The 16,453-nt window shown below is 43.2% G+C and overlaps 1 protein-coding gene and 1 long non-coding RNA gene across 4 annotated transcripts; both read right to left on the reverse strand.

Annotated features, from left to right (window-relative positions):
- Positions 1–508: 508 nt before the first annotated feature.
- Positions 509–2,861, reverse strand: LOC147962956 (uncharacterized). Of its 3 annotated transcripts, XR_015609505.1 has the most exons (6): positions 2,263–2,861; positions 2,048–2,142; positions 1,918–1,968; positions 1,695–1,828; positions 935–1,399; positions 509–830 (listed from the first exon to the last, which is right to left on the reverse strand). It is a non-coding gene; the product is annotated as an uncharacterized LOC147962956 (long non-coding RNA). The 3 variants fall into 3 exon arrangements; XR_015609504.1 differs by lacking the exon at positions 509–830 and having other exon boundaries at positions 873–1,399; XR_015609503.1 differs by lacking the exons at positions 509–830; positions 935–1,399 and having other exon boundaries at positions 1,407–1,828.
- A 1,142-nt stretch (positions 2,862–4,003) lies between these two features.
- On the reverse strand, positions 4,004–6,692 carry LOC125517538 (wall-associated receptor kinase 3-like). Its single transcript, XM_087529415.1, has 3 exons — positions 6,425–6,692; positions 5,607–5,819; positions 4,004–5,108 (listed from the first exon to the last, which is right to left on the reverse strand). The coding sequence occupies exons 1-3, from the start codon at positions 6,690–6,692 to the stop codon at positions 4,120–4,122; spliced, it is 1,470 nt and encodes a 489-aa protein (XP_087385541.1). The 3' UTR covers positions 4,004–4,119.
- Positions 6,693–16,453: the final 9,761 nt, after the last annotated feature.

The raw sequence follows: 16,453 nt of genomic DNA on the forward strand, positions 1-16,453 counted from the left end.
ATGTTGTGTGCTGCTCTTTGTTCAAGCATAGGTAAGGAACAAAGTCTTACTTGGATTCTGCAGAAGCGTACCTTCTACCCTTCCACTTCCTCTCATTTCTTCACTACCAGAAAAATGAGCCCGTCAACATTAGAGGGTAAAGAAAAATATGTACATCCGTGAAGAAAGCTCATGTAAAATTAGGTAGCAAGGCATGTGAACAAAAGATAGATTAACCTGTTTTTCCGGAAGCCTCAACAAAATGATTAAACAGAAAAATTTGCTTTTTTTGGAAAAGGAGGATGATCTCCGGCCTCTGCATCTGGAAGATGCATGCGGCCAATTTATTCATTATTCTCAAGGACCTTACAAAGTAGAACAACAATATGCCTGAATCCGCCATCTTGGCAACATCTACCGCTATTCCTATCCAAATGATGAAGGGGTGCAAGCTGGGCCACATATCCAGACCTCTCACCTAAGCCTAACATCTAAAGCCGGAAGCCCCGACCAAAGCCTTCTGCCGGGTCCGGGGCTCGAACCGATCCGACGCACTCAAATGTGTCATCGCCGCCATCTTCCACTGGTCCATCTTCAGAGCAAATTGAGGTGACAACCTTGGCAGGTCCTCCGCCATCGACGCCAGCACGACGCCAAACGACGACCTCCACCTACGCGAGCCTTGGTAGGTCCTCCGCCATTGACGCCACCACGACGCCAGCCGACGACCTCCACCTACGCGAGTCCATCTCCAAGCAACGGACGTAAATCCATGCTAGGATAGGGCCGCACCACCGCCGTCGCCCACCACCCACAAGCGCCACCTAACCCCAAGGTTCCCAAAGCGGCGCCTTCAAGAAGGGAACGGCGCCGTGAGCGCCGCCCCTGCCAAACAAAGTTAGGGCTTTCGCCTGGGAGACCTAGGGGAAGGTGAATTGAGGAGATCAGTCCATACCGACGCCTCCAAGGAGGGGAACGGCGCCCTCAGGCGTCGCCGTCGGCACGGCCGGTCATGGCCGGCCAGGGATTTCGCCCGAACTAGATCCCTGCCACCAGCAGCGCCTCCTGTACAAAATCGGCGACCAAGAGGAAGCGCGGCCCGACCAGGCTTGCCCGCACGCCGAACAAGGAAGGAGGGGATGGCGCCAGATCGTGCACACCGACCGCCGCAGAAGCCGCCGCCGGCCGCCAACGACCACCGGATCCCGCCGCCCGCGCAGCCGGGACACCAGATCCACCGCCCCCACAGCTGCTAGCCGGCCGTGCCTTGCCAATGGAGCCGCCGCTCCAGATCCGGGGTTCCCCACGCAGATGCAGGGCAACCGAGGCCCCGCCGCCACCATCCTTGGCGCCCCGGGCTTGCCCGGCGGCTGCCTCAGGCGGCGGCGATGGATTCCAAACTGGACCAATGGATTCCAAACTGGTAAAATAGAAAACGATATGGAAGTTCTTAATTCAGTGAATTTTTATATTTGTACAATTTAATACTTGACAATTCAGGAGGTAAAAACAACAGCAGGATGTTCCTTGGAACAATAAGAATAAACATGACATGATTTGAAGATGAATAATCGTTTTCTACACAACTTATGGGGTAACTCATAGCTTCATTTTGGTTTCAAGTTTAGCAGTGCTAATTGTCGCTAGCGCACTAAAATCAGGCTAGAGATACCACAATATCAGCAAGCAGCAAGGATCAACAAAAGGTAGGTCACCCAGGTTGCCACCATGTTGAAGCTCTCTGTAGTTAACCAATTCATCCCCTTGAGCCCAGTGGAGAACTTCTGCCGTGTTACTTCCGTTTCCAATTCCTGAATCTTGCATGTATAGCCCTTATAAGGTCCACATTCTGCTTGGAAAAAATATAACAGTTCAAGTATGGTGGCATGACAATGTGCACAGAAAACTTTATTTGATTCGAGATATAATTTTACACACCTGCTCACTGTAAAGTTCTGAATTTCTTAACCCATGTAGAGAGACTTTTCTCTGCAACAACCGAAAGATGCATAAAACAACATTAGAGATAAAAATGAACTAATTTGATTGGTGAATGCACCAAACCCACCTGAAGTTACTACGGGAAAACAGGAGTTCACACTGCACCTGCTATATTGACTACTCAATTTTCGCATCTTTGCTGTAACTGGATCTCTGTTTGATCTATTCAATTTCAATAGGATACATAAGGATAAACATACGATGGCAACCCAAATAAAATATGCAAAGATTTATTCAAGGATAGAGCAAGCTTAGCGTTGCTTTGTTGTGAATATTTCGTACACAATCCGTGGCTTAGCCTGCGCGAACAACCCGAGCGGCGGCGACCGGCGAGCAGGGAGAGGGCAGCCGCGTGGGCTAGGACGCTAGGTAGCCACGAACACGCACATGAACCAGCGGTTCGAGCACCCAAGCAAACGCCCCACCAGCATGCGCTCGTACTCATGCACATGGCAGCAGTGGGGGCAGACCGTCCAGAGCACATCTCTGCGACGGAAACGCCGCCGGGAGCAGCAGGAGCGAAACCGGCGCTGGTGGAGGTGCTCTCCAAGAGGTGGGCGAAGGCCTCTTCAACGACGCGAAGGGCGGTGTCAGCCGGGGATGGGGATCGCGCCGAGGGGCCAGGAGGTTGGCTAGGCGACGGAAGGCCCGCTTGACATCCGGGGTGTCGGGGTTGGGCTGGAGCTGGAGGATGAAGAGGGAATCGGGGCGGCCGGAGGGGAGGAGGCACTCGACGGCAAGGTGGACGCAGCCCCTCGCCGGTACGCCCCCTGGTTGCGGCTCGGGTGAGCTGCCCCTCCGCGGCCGCTTGTGGATAAGCGAGGCCGGGGGCCATCTTATAGAGGCGCTGGGGCGGCAGTAGAGCGGCAGGAGATGGGATAAGCGGCGGGTGGCAGGCGGCGAGCGGCAGCAAACGGGATAAGCGGCGGGCGGCGAGCGGCAGGAGTCTTCGAGAGGGAGCAGGCCACCGCCCGGCAGACTGAAAAGTTTAACCATGAATCAAATTGCAGGAAACGACAGTGACAGGAACCAATACAGAACCAGATGAGCGATCGAGACGGCGCCGCCATGGACTGAACGCAAGCACAGGAAGAAACGCTGAACGTATGCTAAATCTACCTAAATAAGTTGTATAGCAGTTCAAAAAATTTGAAACGGCAAACCAAAGTCACAGCGCATTCGTACCCAACCAGGTACTAAACAAATACACGTGCCATCAAATGAGTTACCGCCAGGCCGCTTTCGACCAAGTGGGTAATTCTCATCGCGAAAACCTTGCCTGGAATAGAGGCTTGGGTATATATACTCACGTATAACCTTGTAATCAGACCAACAAAACGCAAAGCAAAACAGAACCAGGCTCGAGACGAGCCTGTTGCAATACATCGATTTGGTGCCTCGTATTTGTTCCGCGGAGAGAAGCCGATTGCTAGCCCAAGTCAAGTTCGTGTACCTGCGTGTGCTAGTGCTACTACTGTACATCAAGCCAGGTGCTAGCTAGCTTGCTAGCTTTGCAGTGCACTGCTACGGGAGGATTTGGTCTAGCGTTACTAAAGCCAACACACGTGTCGTGCGTGCTGTTTGACTTTTATTGCTTTTCCACAACTCACGGTTGTACAAGGGGTATGGGTACACGCATATAAATATGTTCAAGATAGACTAGAAGCTACCTACTCTGTCTCTACTTCTAATCCTACCTGGTGACTGTTTTTGTGTACGCACGTCGTGGTTAACTCTAACAGGGGTGCTTAAATTGCCCGATCTGTACTAGTGACGTGTCCCTCCCGGATCTGCCCACCGGCTGCAGAAGAGGAAGACGCCATGAGGAGTCAAGGGGAGGGGGAGAGGTGGTGGTGGTGGGAGGGTGTAGTGGCCGGCAATGCAGACGGAGGTGGACGCCGGCGCCAGAGTGGTGGCTAGTGGAAAGAGGGGAGGGGAAGCGCTCAGGAGGGGATTCCAACATGAGAATTGTTCTTGATTTGAGGCAAATATTTTCATTACTGCGTATAAAGTGGTTTGGAATTCTGCACTCAAGGAAAACAATGCCTAACCATAACACTGTTACAAGTTTGTTTAAAAGTACAGCACTTTGAAACACAGTTACAAACCAGCATACAGACATTCAGCCTACCAAATATCTTACACCTTACGAGAGCGGCTCAGTATGAGTAGCTGCTCAGCTATCTCCATCATTGTTGGTCTTTCGTCTACATCAAGGCTAAGGCATTTTAGGGCCATACCTGCAAGAGTATCAAGAAGCCCCAAATCTTTTGTTATTGCAATTTCCTTGTCGAGAAGCTCAGTCATTTTTTCCTTTTTCTTATCGTATTCAAGAAAGCTCTTTAACAAGCTATTATTCTCGGAATGTATGGCCCTCCTACTACTGATAAGCTCCAGGATCACAAATCCAAAGCTGTAGACATCACTTTTTTCGGTGAGTAGGCCTTCCCGTCGATATACTGGATCCATATAATTCATGTCACCGATGACTGATCCTGTGTGTTCCTTGTCTCTAGCAAGCAACCTAGATATGCCGAAGTCGGAAATCTTGGGTACAAAGTTATCATCCAAGAGTATATTTTCTGGCTTGACATCACCGTGCAGAATTCTAATATTTGCTTTTGAGTGCATATAAGCTAGCCCATCAGCTGACTGCGCAGCGATATTCAAACGTGTCTCCAAGTTGAGAGCCACCTTGTTATTGTGGTTGTGAAGAATACCATGGAGGCTACCTTGTGAGATAAACTCATAGACCAGCAGGGGGGCCTCAACTTCGAGGCAACAACCAATGAGCCTAACAATGTTCTTGTGGATGACTTGAGATTGGATGATGACTTCATTTGCAAATTGTTCATTCTCTTGCATGCTACCATTGATTGTCTTCTTTATTGCAACTTCTTTATTGTCAAGAAGGCCCTTGTAAACTTTACCAAATCCACCTTTTCCAATTATGTTGCTATTCTTCAAAAATGGGTTGAGCTCCCCCTTTTTGAAAATTTTAATGCCTGTTGCTTCCTCTAATAGAGGGCCGCCATTATTTTTGTAGAATTTCTTCATCTTCTTCTTCTCATTGTAAAGAATAATAAGGAACGATATTATCGACATGAGAAGAATACCACCTATTGCACCTAGGTGAACATAGAACAAACTTACTTTATATCATTAAAATCGTATTTACAATTCTGGCAGAAATATTTCGTATAAAAAGTTGATAGTTTCTTTTGCTCATCTACTCAGAATTTAAAACAAATTACCACTAGAATTACAAGAAGAAAAAGGAATCTAAATCAAGACCGCCAAGGGGCTGAAACTCGACTGCCGAATCTGAATCCGTAGAACAACGTCAAGGAAATTGAGCTTTTAAAAGACAAGGAAATCATGTAGGTCGTAGATTACAGCCAGGCCATTTATAGAAATTAAGCAGTATATACAACTGAATGATTGAAATCCTTTGAAGCAATCATATGGCTTGCATCCATGAAGAGATGTACAAGCAGTCGGTATGTCATACATGTGTTTATAGATTCTACTCGAACAGATCTCACCCAGCGTGCTGTGTACTAATGTTCGTTGCACCATGAGCTATCAACAAAAATACCCACAATGGGGTGCAGTAGAGTACTTACCGGCTGCGACCTTTGCTGCTAGAGGGAAATGATCTATGCAGGTTCCCGCTTTGGTGTGGCCTTTCCATCTAAATTTGCACGGACAGTCATAGCCTCCCAGCCTGTTTCTGCAGACCCCGCCATTTGTGCAGCGATACAGTTGGGGGAGCTTGCATTCATCAATGTCTGAAGAATTAACACTTGGGGATGTTAACGAATTGGTAATGACAGTTTCTCCAAAACGTTTTCAACTACCATTTCATCTAGTTTAAAGCTAGCGCTGGAACACAGAATCAAAGCAAAGCATTTGAATACCTTGAAAGGATGGATTAGTGCACATCTATGATTCTAACACTTTGAGAACCAGAACCACTAGATAATCACATGTTCCCAAGAAAAGGAGAATTGGTTGAGCCCAACTTTCACTTTATTTCTTTGCTGTTTCTCTTCTTGTTGTAAAGAGTGTATCTTGTTGACTTATTAATGTGAAAATAGCGTAGAACAATTGTTCTACGGTTTGCAGTTGAAAAAAAAAAACTTTAAAGCAAGCACACATATTTTTGCGAGATGACAATTATATTTTACCAAATTTACGGTTCTTCCACTAAGTTAATCTTGCTTATAAAATTAATCTTATTTGGTATACTACCTCTGTAGCGAAGTACTTGTAGTTAGGGGAACTTGTACAGAAACATGTAGAGTCTCCATAACGCCTAAACATGTACTAGTTTCCTCCAGGTACAAGTATTTCGAGGGAGTAGATAAATAAATTGATGATGGAACATGCATGCATGCATGTGGATAAATAAATTGATGGATGGGTAAGCAGGTTTACGTACCTTTGCATCCGTGCTCCGGATCTTGCAGGTAAGGATTACCATGGAAGCCTTTTGAGCAGTTGCAGATGTAGCCTGGTCCATTGAGCGAGTTGAAGCACTCACTGTTGTCGCTGACACACGCGTAGGACCCAGGCTTCTTGCGGGCTACGTCGCACGTCTCGTTCCCGATAGCCCAATCCATGACGAACGGGGCCTGGCCGCCGTAGTTGTTAATGAACGCCGGCCAGGTCACATAGGTCGTCGAGAAGGTGAAGTTGGACGAGTCCATCAGGACCGCGTAGCTGCAGCGACTGACGTTGTGGAAATATTCACTTGAATTCAATTAAAAATTTGAAATAATTTAAAAATATTTTGAAAAATATTGGAATTGTTGTGCTATACTGAAATTGCTGAAATATTTTGGCCGAAACGTAATATTTCAGTGTCTGCTGAAATTACTGAAATTCAGTGAATTTCACCGAAATCTCACTGAAAGTGAAAACCATGAGCGCAGCAAGGGATGGGTGGGGAAGTGGAGCTTCATGAGATGTGAATATATGGTTCAACAATAGTACTCCGAACGATGCACTGAATATACTTTTTTTCCTATGTTGTGTCTCCAAGAAATGCAGGTTGATCCAGTACAACATGACAAATGAATGAGAACGCCAGCCAGCTAATTGAGGTGGATTATTCTTTTAGTGATAAAGAACGTACCAGTGGACAACAAGGCATGACTCTGATGTAAGCATGCCTGTGATGGCATGCTTATGTGTATTCAACAAATAACATTTTCATTCAACCAATATATCAAGGTGATACAACCCTAGTGAGGAAATATTCAGCCTCTGCATAATGCGATGCTCACATCCAAAAAAAAACCGAGAAGAACATTGTTTTACATTAAAATTAAGAATTCCAATCCAAGTTTTACATGGCCATCCATGATGGGACACAACCTTATTGGTTGATCATCTAGGTGGGTAGATGCCACCTAAAAATGTCTCTTTCCTTGGCCTCTGAAGGATCGGCCAATTACAGAGTGATCATGTGCATGCATGAATAATACTTCACTCGAAGAGGTAGTTTGAGCTTACAATTGTTTTTATCATCAATAGGAACATCACTATTGGAAAGCTCCTCATATCAAGACTTGACAGCAAATCTGCCATTCAGATGCAAGTTCCATCGAAACTCATTCGGTTTGTTTGACAGTTGAATTGGCTCTAGACGTGTGAGCAATTCATTGCACGATACAGGTGATGCCATAATAAGTCTCTACGAAAAGAAATATCAAGGTTTGCTTACGTATATGCATCTCTAATAAATGCAAATAGGAGAAACTCGCATACCAATTGCCAAAAAAAACTGAATCGGCATATGCACTACGACACCATACAGGATACGACTTGGTACGGTATTCTGCAGTTTTTCTTGTGTGGAAATGTGCTATTCTATAGAGTCTAACTCAAATAAACAACTTGGATTGGCAAAAGAATCTAGTACAGCTTGTCGAACAAAAAATAGCAACTTGCTTTTGTTGCAGAAAAAATAACGCAATATGAGTCAGCATCTACTAGCTAGAAGCTGTATTGACTGGCTTATCTTATGTAAGTCAGCTGTCAGCCCGTATTATTGGCTCCATTATTAGCATCTACTCCCCCCCATTCCAAAATATAAGTCTTTCTAGAGATTCTAACAAGTGACTACATACGGAGCAAAATGAGTGAATCTACACTCCAAAATATGTCTAGATACATCCGTATGTTGTTGTTCATTTGAAATGTCTAAAAAGACTTATATTTAGGAACGGAGGGAGTAGGAAGGACTGACTGCATGTGGCATACCTATATACCTATTATTACATACTTATTGATACATGTTTTACGCGTGATGGTAATGTATATTGTCTGTGATAGGCTGGCTGCTCTTGACTTGATTCGCGTTATCAATTGGCTACATTTTATAAGGAGCACGAGGAGACATGGATCTGTCTCAACCAATGGAGATGGGAAGGGCATACAAGACTTCTCGACATACAATTAGTGCACAAGTTTTATATGTCCAAGGTTACACATGAAACATCCATAACCCAACTTGGGAATCACCATCGGAATCGTTTGTCTGGCTACACATCCATACGCCAACTCTATAGAATCGTGAAGGCAGTACACATTTCAGCACCCTATATACATGTACGTCAAGTTAAATATATGCACACGACTGTTCTGCAGCTACTCCATTTAGCTGGAATGATAATAGCCATGATGAAATATTAAAAAATATAAAATTCAAGAAAGTTTCTTTTTCCTGCGGGTGTATGCAAATGTTAAATTGCATGAAGAAAAATGCGAACACAACTTACCTTATCGGATCGAGAAGAAAAGAACTTTTGTTGAGACAAGAGAGGAAAATAAGTTTTTTTAGGGGTAAGGACATCTCCAACACCAACCCACAAAACAGACACCTCATTTCTCCGCGGACTGGTGAGGACCAGCCCGGATGCGGGAGCCAGCCATCCAAAGATATCCGCATACATTTCAAATCTCATCTCAACGGACCGGACAAAATTCATGCAAACCGGCTGATTTTCATATAAACCAAAAGAAAGCATTTTCATTTTGGATATATTTCATGCAAACCGAATGATTTTCATATAAACTAGAGCACATTAATTATATTCAGACTTTTTTTAAACTAAACCATACTCTCACCTACTCTAAATGACCGCCGGCGCCCGTTCCCCATGTCTGGCCGGCAATGAGCCTGAGAAACTAATGCCCCAGCTCCACCTCTACAGCCAACGAGCCTGCCAAGCTTAGCTTCTGTGGGAGGGGAAGAGTGGTGGCCTTCCCGGGACCCGAGTGTCGGTGCCCTCCCATGCTCCACTCTACCTGGATGCCGGCGGCCCAGGGGGACATGTCGGCATTGTTGTCGTGGCGCCATGCCGCGGCCGTTGCAGAGCTACCAACCTCCTCATTCTCGTCACCGTCGGGCCTGTAAACTCCATTTGCCGACTCATAGATTTCCTTCAAGGCGGCTTCTAATTGTGCCTCATGGAGGCGGTAGCGCCATCTGTCGTGGTGGATTTTACGAGCGGAGTGGTTGGACTCGAGCAGCACCTCCCCATCGGCCAACACCATGTCGGTGTAGTGAGAACGTACCTCACCCATGGTGCTCTCATCATGGGCCGACAAGGACGGTCGCGCAGGCGCGTCATTGGCCGCCTCTATTATTGCTGCTCCCAAGGGATCGCCCTCCGGTGAGCTCGCCCATCTGAAGGGGGTTTATATCCTTCCTCTTTCTCCCCATTGAACCTTCATTAAGCGTTGCTTTTGTGGCATGGATAACCTCTGTAGTACCCTATTTTTTTATTGAAGAGAAGATATATGATTTCCGTATATTCGATAGAATTGTGGAAATAGTGTCTACCTTTAGTTCTAAGTGATATGTGGTCAAGATCTTTTGAATGACACCGGCAAGATATAGATTAGAATTTATCATATGAAATTTGGAACAAAAGGTGAACCAAATTGGTCTAGAAAAAGTACATTCGAAGAAAATGTGCAAATCTGATTCTACTTGACCATACCTACGACAATATTTCTTGATATGTTTGGAGTACCTGGAAGCTCTTAATCATGTAGTTACAACCCGTGTAATTAGCTTCCAAGCAAAAAAAAATTGACCCTAGGGATCATGGTTTTGCTATTCCAAACCTGGTTCAGGATAGCAACTCCTTGATCCAAAAAATAGCTTCTCTTCTCAAATAGCAATCTTGAATTTCCTGCACAAGAGTTTTGTCTGCATTTTTTGTTGTACAATCTGCATTTGGAGTGTGAGCGCTACACATGGTATATTCAAGATTGGCATTGATAACATGATTATTCAATATATTATTCTTAATGGAATCATCAAAGCAGGCACTAATTTTATCTTCATCCCAAACTTTGTCATGGGGCTTTCAAAGGTGACTATTAATATTGGGCCCCTCCAAATTAGTTTGGAGATGATCATGAACGTTTTCCCAATCCTTTCACCAAGGACTTGTACAAATGCAAGAATTCCCATTAAATTTGAAGTTTACTAGCCTTCAACATGAAATGAAGAATATTAATAACAGAAGCCCAAAAGGTGGATTTCGGAGCATAATAGTCCGGTCTCTAAATACAGGAGTTACGAAAATATTTATCATTAAGATTTTTTATTATTAATGAATTAGGATTCTTGATAATTTTCCACTCTATCATAGCCATCATATATTTGTTCATGTGAGCCAAATCTGTGATGCTCAACCCACCTTTATGCATTTATTTACAGTTATCATACCATGCTTTGAAACAAATAGGATTATAAGCATTATCTTTATCAATACCAGTTCATCATAATTTTCAAACGATGGAAGTAAGCTTACAAATGGTGGTTTTACTCAAGAGAATGTTGGACATGTAGTAATAGGAAGAGAAGCAAAGACATATTTAATGAGAGTGAGTCTACCTGCACTTGAGTATAGCCTTAAACTTGTCAATGATGAAGTTGTAGGCTGCAGCTCTATTCATGCCTAGTAGGATGAGAGCGTGACCACAGTGAGCAGTATCAAGATCCATACTCGGGACAGGAAAAATATTCTTAGAGAATAATGAGTGTGTCTGCTAAATAAGATATCATATTTATTTCAGGTAGGAGTTAGGCCGACAAAGAGCTAGTAGTGCGGTTGCGTTTAGTTTTATTTTCAGTGTTGTTTTTTCTTGGGGGGGGGGGGGGGGGGGTTCTACGACTTTAGGTAAACTGTCGCGGTTTGTACCAACAGTTTTGCTAAGTCTCAGCGTTATGTCTCAATTGATGTTATATTCCTTTGATCTTGCATGGATATTCGTATAAAAAATTCCTTTGATCTCAACATATAATCTTCCACCAAAATAAACTAACTAGCATCAACTATAAGATGTAATCAACACTACTAGTCACCCATAGGTACAGAGACTGAACACAAGAGATGAACTAGGGTAGTGAGATGAGATGGTGCTGGTGAAGGTGTTGATGAAGATTGATCCTCACAAAATGAGAGGGTTATTGGTGATGACGATGGCTTCGATTTCCTCCTCACGGAGGGAAGTTTCCCCGACATAATTGCTCCACCGGAGAGCAAAAGTGTTCGTCTCCAAGTTCCGTCTCGAGATGGTGGTGCTCCATCTCGAAAGTCCTCCCCTTATTATTTTTAGGGAAAATGGGATGCAGTCACGCCCTGGTGCCTGGTGGGCACCGGGTGCTACCAAGCGCCCCACCACCCACTAGGGCGCACTGGGGATGGGGTGGGCGGGGGGGGGGGGGGAGACATGCTCTAGTGCCTTGTGGGCACCTGGGTGGCCCCCTCTGGTACTTCTTTGCTCCAGTATTTTTTATTTATGTCAAAATAAAACTCCGTAAAATTATAGCTCATTTGTAGATGTGCATAATAGGTATCTCTGACATAGCTTTTTGAGGTCCAGAATTCCAGCTGACGGCAATCTTCCTCTTTGTCTAAACCTTGGATAATAGTAGAGAAAAGGCATTAGAATTGCTCTACAGAGTGTTATATTGATTAAAAACACTATAAATAATAGTAGGAAAACATGATGCACAATAGACGTATCAGAGAGCCGGAGCTGGTGGTGGACGCCCTAGGTTGACCGGTGCGACACACTTGAGTCTCACGGGAGCGAGATCACCTCCCTCCTCGTATGTACTCCCGGATTGCTCAATTTGCTCGACGTCCATCACATGACCTCACCTCCATGAGTCACTCCATTCACCACTTTACTTCTTTTTTCTAGGACAAAAGGCCTCCACCACCTCAGACAGCAATCCTCATGTGGAAAATAACAGTTTTTCCAAGACTCAAACAATGTAAGTAGGCAGGTGGCTGCATTATTGCCTAACAACTTGTCCAAATTTGTAAGTATGGAAAAATTTGTCACGTCAAATTAAACATCTAACAACTTGTCCAACTCTGACTTACCTATGGATGAAGAACCTTGCTACGGCTACTGCTAGTGGTTGTATCCTGCCAACCAATAAACTCAATCTCTATGTGCCACTTGTCCAACTAGTGCCTGCTACTCTTCTTCTCCTCTAATTATCTTAGATCAGATAACTACTACCAATGGTGATCCGTGTTTGGTATTGTGCGACTCAATCTCCATATTAAAAAATCCAGATCGAATGAAACCAACAGTTCACTCGACAATATCGCTTTCACAGTCACGGGTCTCGGGCCGGTCTCTATTTCAGATAGTTAACCATATGCACATTGCTACTTGCCAAAGAAGAAAAACCAAAACAGTGGTGACATCGTCCAGGAGATTGCATTCCAAAGCCAAGGCTGCATTCATCCCTGGTCATGTATGGTCAAATTTTTTTTCTATCTTCGACCACTAATTACAAAAACACAATTCAAATATTTACCACATAGAAATTAAAGTAACACCAACTGAATTTGTACAGTTATATTTCTGGTCAAGAGACTTGAACTGGATCGTACCACGTGCTCTCACCAGAGAGAATATTTCCCATTGACTAGTCTTGGAACAGATGAACCTATCATGATTGGATTGGCTAGGACAAACTGCAACTTGGTGGCATTATATACTAAATAATCTGTCAATGCATCGCAAACAGTAAAAGAAAATTGCAAAGGACATGATTGCTCAAAATAAATGCGAAGCAAACGTACCATGCCAGGCAAAGTCACTAGTTTGCATCAATAATAATGCAACAGCTATAGAACAATTAATAAAAACAAACACGCTCATGACAAGTTGTGCACATACCTATACGGCCTACCTGTCGCTTCAAACTAGTAGCTAGTGGATGCAGGTGCATGCATGTATACGAGAACAATGTGCCTTAACTATTAGACAAGGCACGTGGATAGGCTTCACACGGGAGACGCTTGAGCGTAACCACAGAAAGGTTTTGAGAGTTTGAAGAGGGGCAGTGTATACGAATCTGCAATGAATTGTGATTCAGAGATAAAGCGGCAATCAATGTGAGCATGACATGATTTTTCTGTCCAAGGAAGGCCATTGACTCCTCAAATTTCCTCGCACTTAATAACTGTAGTAAAAGGGGTGGTTTCCTCCGTCTCCCGCCAGCTTCGTCGCCGGTCCGCCTCGTCTCCGGTGGCCTTAGGGCCATGATGGTGCAGTGAATCCCAGCCCTTGCCGTCGGGAGGGTTCCGTCGTTAGATGTTTCTTCAAATTTTGTTAGGGTTTGTGTCCTGCTCAGGAACACGAGACGGCAACAGCTTTCTGAAGAAGGACTGAAGTTGTTCCCGCCTGGTCCCCGTTCAGATGGTGCGTCTAGTATCGTCGGTGGGTGTGTGGAGGTGTGTCTTCAGTGGATCTATCATTGGTAATAACCGAGGAGCATATAAGCCAGGATAAAATGCTCGGTATCACTGTTGGACAACTCCTCGAGATCGAGCCCATGTCTCTTCTTAGAGAGGAGGAAATAAAACGGAAATATGTCCATGGCCAACATTTGGTCGAGTCCGAGGAGGTCAAGAATCTCCGAACGAGAATGTATGAATTGCATGATTGGTACATGAAAATTACCAAGAGTTCCAATCAAGAGTCCCACATGGTGAATGTCAAGGAAGATCATTACTTCCATAAGCTAGCTCTATCCGTTGATTATTCAGAACTATTTTAGTTATTCAATCAAGATGCACTCGACAAATCTGTAGTCAGTTGCTATTGTCTTTAAGTGATTTCTTTTTGTAAAGTAAGTCTCAAGCTAGCTTTAGTGCTCATTGATCGATCATTACCTGTAATTATCCTCACTATATTCTTTTTTGTGGTATTATGCAGGATGAAGATATATGAAATGAAAAAAGTTAAACGCTATGGCATTGGGTTCATTGACCCAAATACCATTAATGAACACACATAGAAATTGGAATGGTATAAACAAGATGTAGAGAATAAAATGCTAGAGTTCTTGAAGCGCCTCAATACCAATGAAGATATACTACTTCCCTTACAACTTCCTATGAGTCACACTGTCTTGTACTACAAATTCTGTTTTTACTTACTAGCTAGCTAGATGTTAATAATTAAGTGTATAGGGTTTAGGGTAGTTGATTAGTGTTATGCACATGCCCGCTTAATTAAGACATGCAAACGTGTGCGCATGCAGTTACCACTGGATCTTGTTAGACATTAGAGTTGAAGAAGTAAAAGTTGAAGTACTGGACTCACTACTTAAAAAAGATAGTGACTTCACCATCGTGAATGGGATAGTTGACAGGTAATTTCAATCATTATTAACTATATTTTGGCCTATTTAGTTCGTCATTTCCTTGTATCAACTATTTAATAACCTCTTTATTAATTTTCTTTGCCAGCGGGCAGGGGTTGGGAAAAGTTCATCAAGGTGACTCCAGGCAAATGGCGACAAAAACTGTTTTGGTATTGACCAAAGGTAAGTAATACTCCCTCCGGTCCTTTTTACTCTGCATATTAGGTTTGTCTGAAGTCAATCTCATTCAACTTTGACCAAGTTTATATAAAAAATTATAGACATTCACATAATAACACCAATATCATTAGATTCATCTTGGAATATATTTTCATATTATATTTATTAGATATTATAGATGCTAATAATTTTTAATATAAATTTGGTCAAACTTAGCAAAGTTTGACTTTCGGCAAATCCAATGTGCAGAGTAAAAAGGACCGGAGGGAGTAATTAAGTAGTACTAGCTAGCTACCATCCCTTTATTTCTTGTTTTAATACCATTAATTAATTATCATGCTTGACTAATTATTATCAGGTTAAATTCTATTCTCATAAAGGCCCTGAAGCAGGAGCCGGAGACTGATGTGTGTGCATACTACGTTTGCGATAACATTTGAATCATGACGTCTGAAAGTAGCAAATCTGCTAGACAGCAATGGGTACGTTTGCCAGAACACTATTCACAAATTTTACATGATTATCGATATCTAGTCACACAACTGATAATACACATGCATATTGATCTCCTTCTTAACAGTTCAAAGACGTGCGGGACCAACTCCTACCAACAGAGCGCATACGAGCACTTCAAGATGAAATATCGGGATTTTTGCTCGACCAGGTCATAGATCCAAAGAAGAATACTATTAGCCGCTACCGCCCCATGAACCACTCCCAATTGTCATCGTGCTCCGAAGGCACGAAAACAACATGTAGGAGAAATAGTATATATACCTAATTGTATACAACATGTAGGCACGAATGAAACACACCCAATTGTTGTGAATAATGGTGGTTGTATATATATATATATATATATATATATATATATATATATATATATAGGACGGCAGTTTGGGACACCTAGGTGCCCAGGCACCTTGCCTAGATGCCATTAGATCTGATATTGGGTATGACCCGTTAAGAAATAGGTGTATATTTTATGCATTTTATATCCATCGGTAAGAAAATTAGTTTCCATATGTCTGTGCGAACTTTCCAAAAATAATTGATGCATGCGAATTGAATACCTTGCTATGAAAGTTGAATGGCGTGGAATGTGCATTAATGGTCCATCTTTTTGGAAAAAACATACCGAAATGATACATGGTTTTGGAAAGGGTATAACATGGAAAGGGTATTGCCTTCCAAAAAATAGGGCTGTCATCAATGGTCAATCGTTTTTGGCGAAATTAAACCGAGCTGATTTCCCGTCGGATACCTTCCAAATTTTTTGCAGGGCGTGTGTATTATGGAAATGGTATAACTAGGCAATGAAATACCTTCCAAAGATGGGCCTCTAATTAATGTAATTTTTTTGAAATAATGAAACCGAAATAATTCCCGCACGCAATGGCATGTATGGTAGTTGTTAGGTAAAATATAAAGGATCACTACTAATATTTGCAAAAATCATTAATTGTTGAATGTTAGCCATTTTTCTAGTCTGGGTCATGTAGGTATATGTACATATAATTAGAAATAATTCAGAAGTAATACTATCAAAAATAGTTGGGTATGACGTAATACTTTGTAAGTAGATTTTGC

The sequence above is a fragment of the Triticum urartu genome, chromosome 6A, assembly GCF_056163025.1.
Source record: "Triticum urartu cultivar PI428250 chromosome 6A, HENAU_Tu73, whole genome shotgun sequence".
In the NCBI taxonomy this organism is placed as follows: Eukaryota; Viridiplantae; Streptophyta; class Magnoliopsida; order Poales; family Poaceae; genus Triticum; species Triticum urartu.

Bases quoted from the DNA above. Each gene is read 5' to 3' on its own strand.
- LOC125517538 (XM_087529415.1), bottom strand. From the start codon at position 6,692: ATGGACTCGTCCAACTTCACCTTCTCGACGACCTATGTGACCTGGCCG. The intron at 5,820-6,424 runs GTACGTAAACCT...AACGTTTTGGAG, and splicing joins TCCGGAGCACGGATGCAAAG to AAACTGTCATTACCAATTCG. The intron at 5,109-5,606 runs GTAAGTACTCTA...ATGTTCACCTAG, and splicing joins AGCAGCAAAGGTCGCAGCCG to GTGCAATAGGTGGTATTCTT.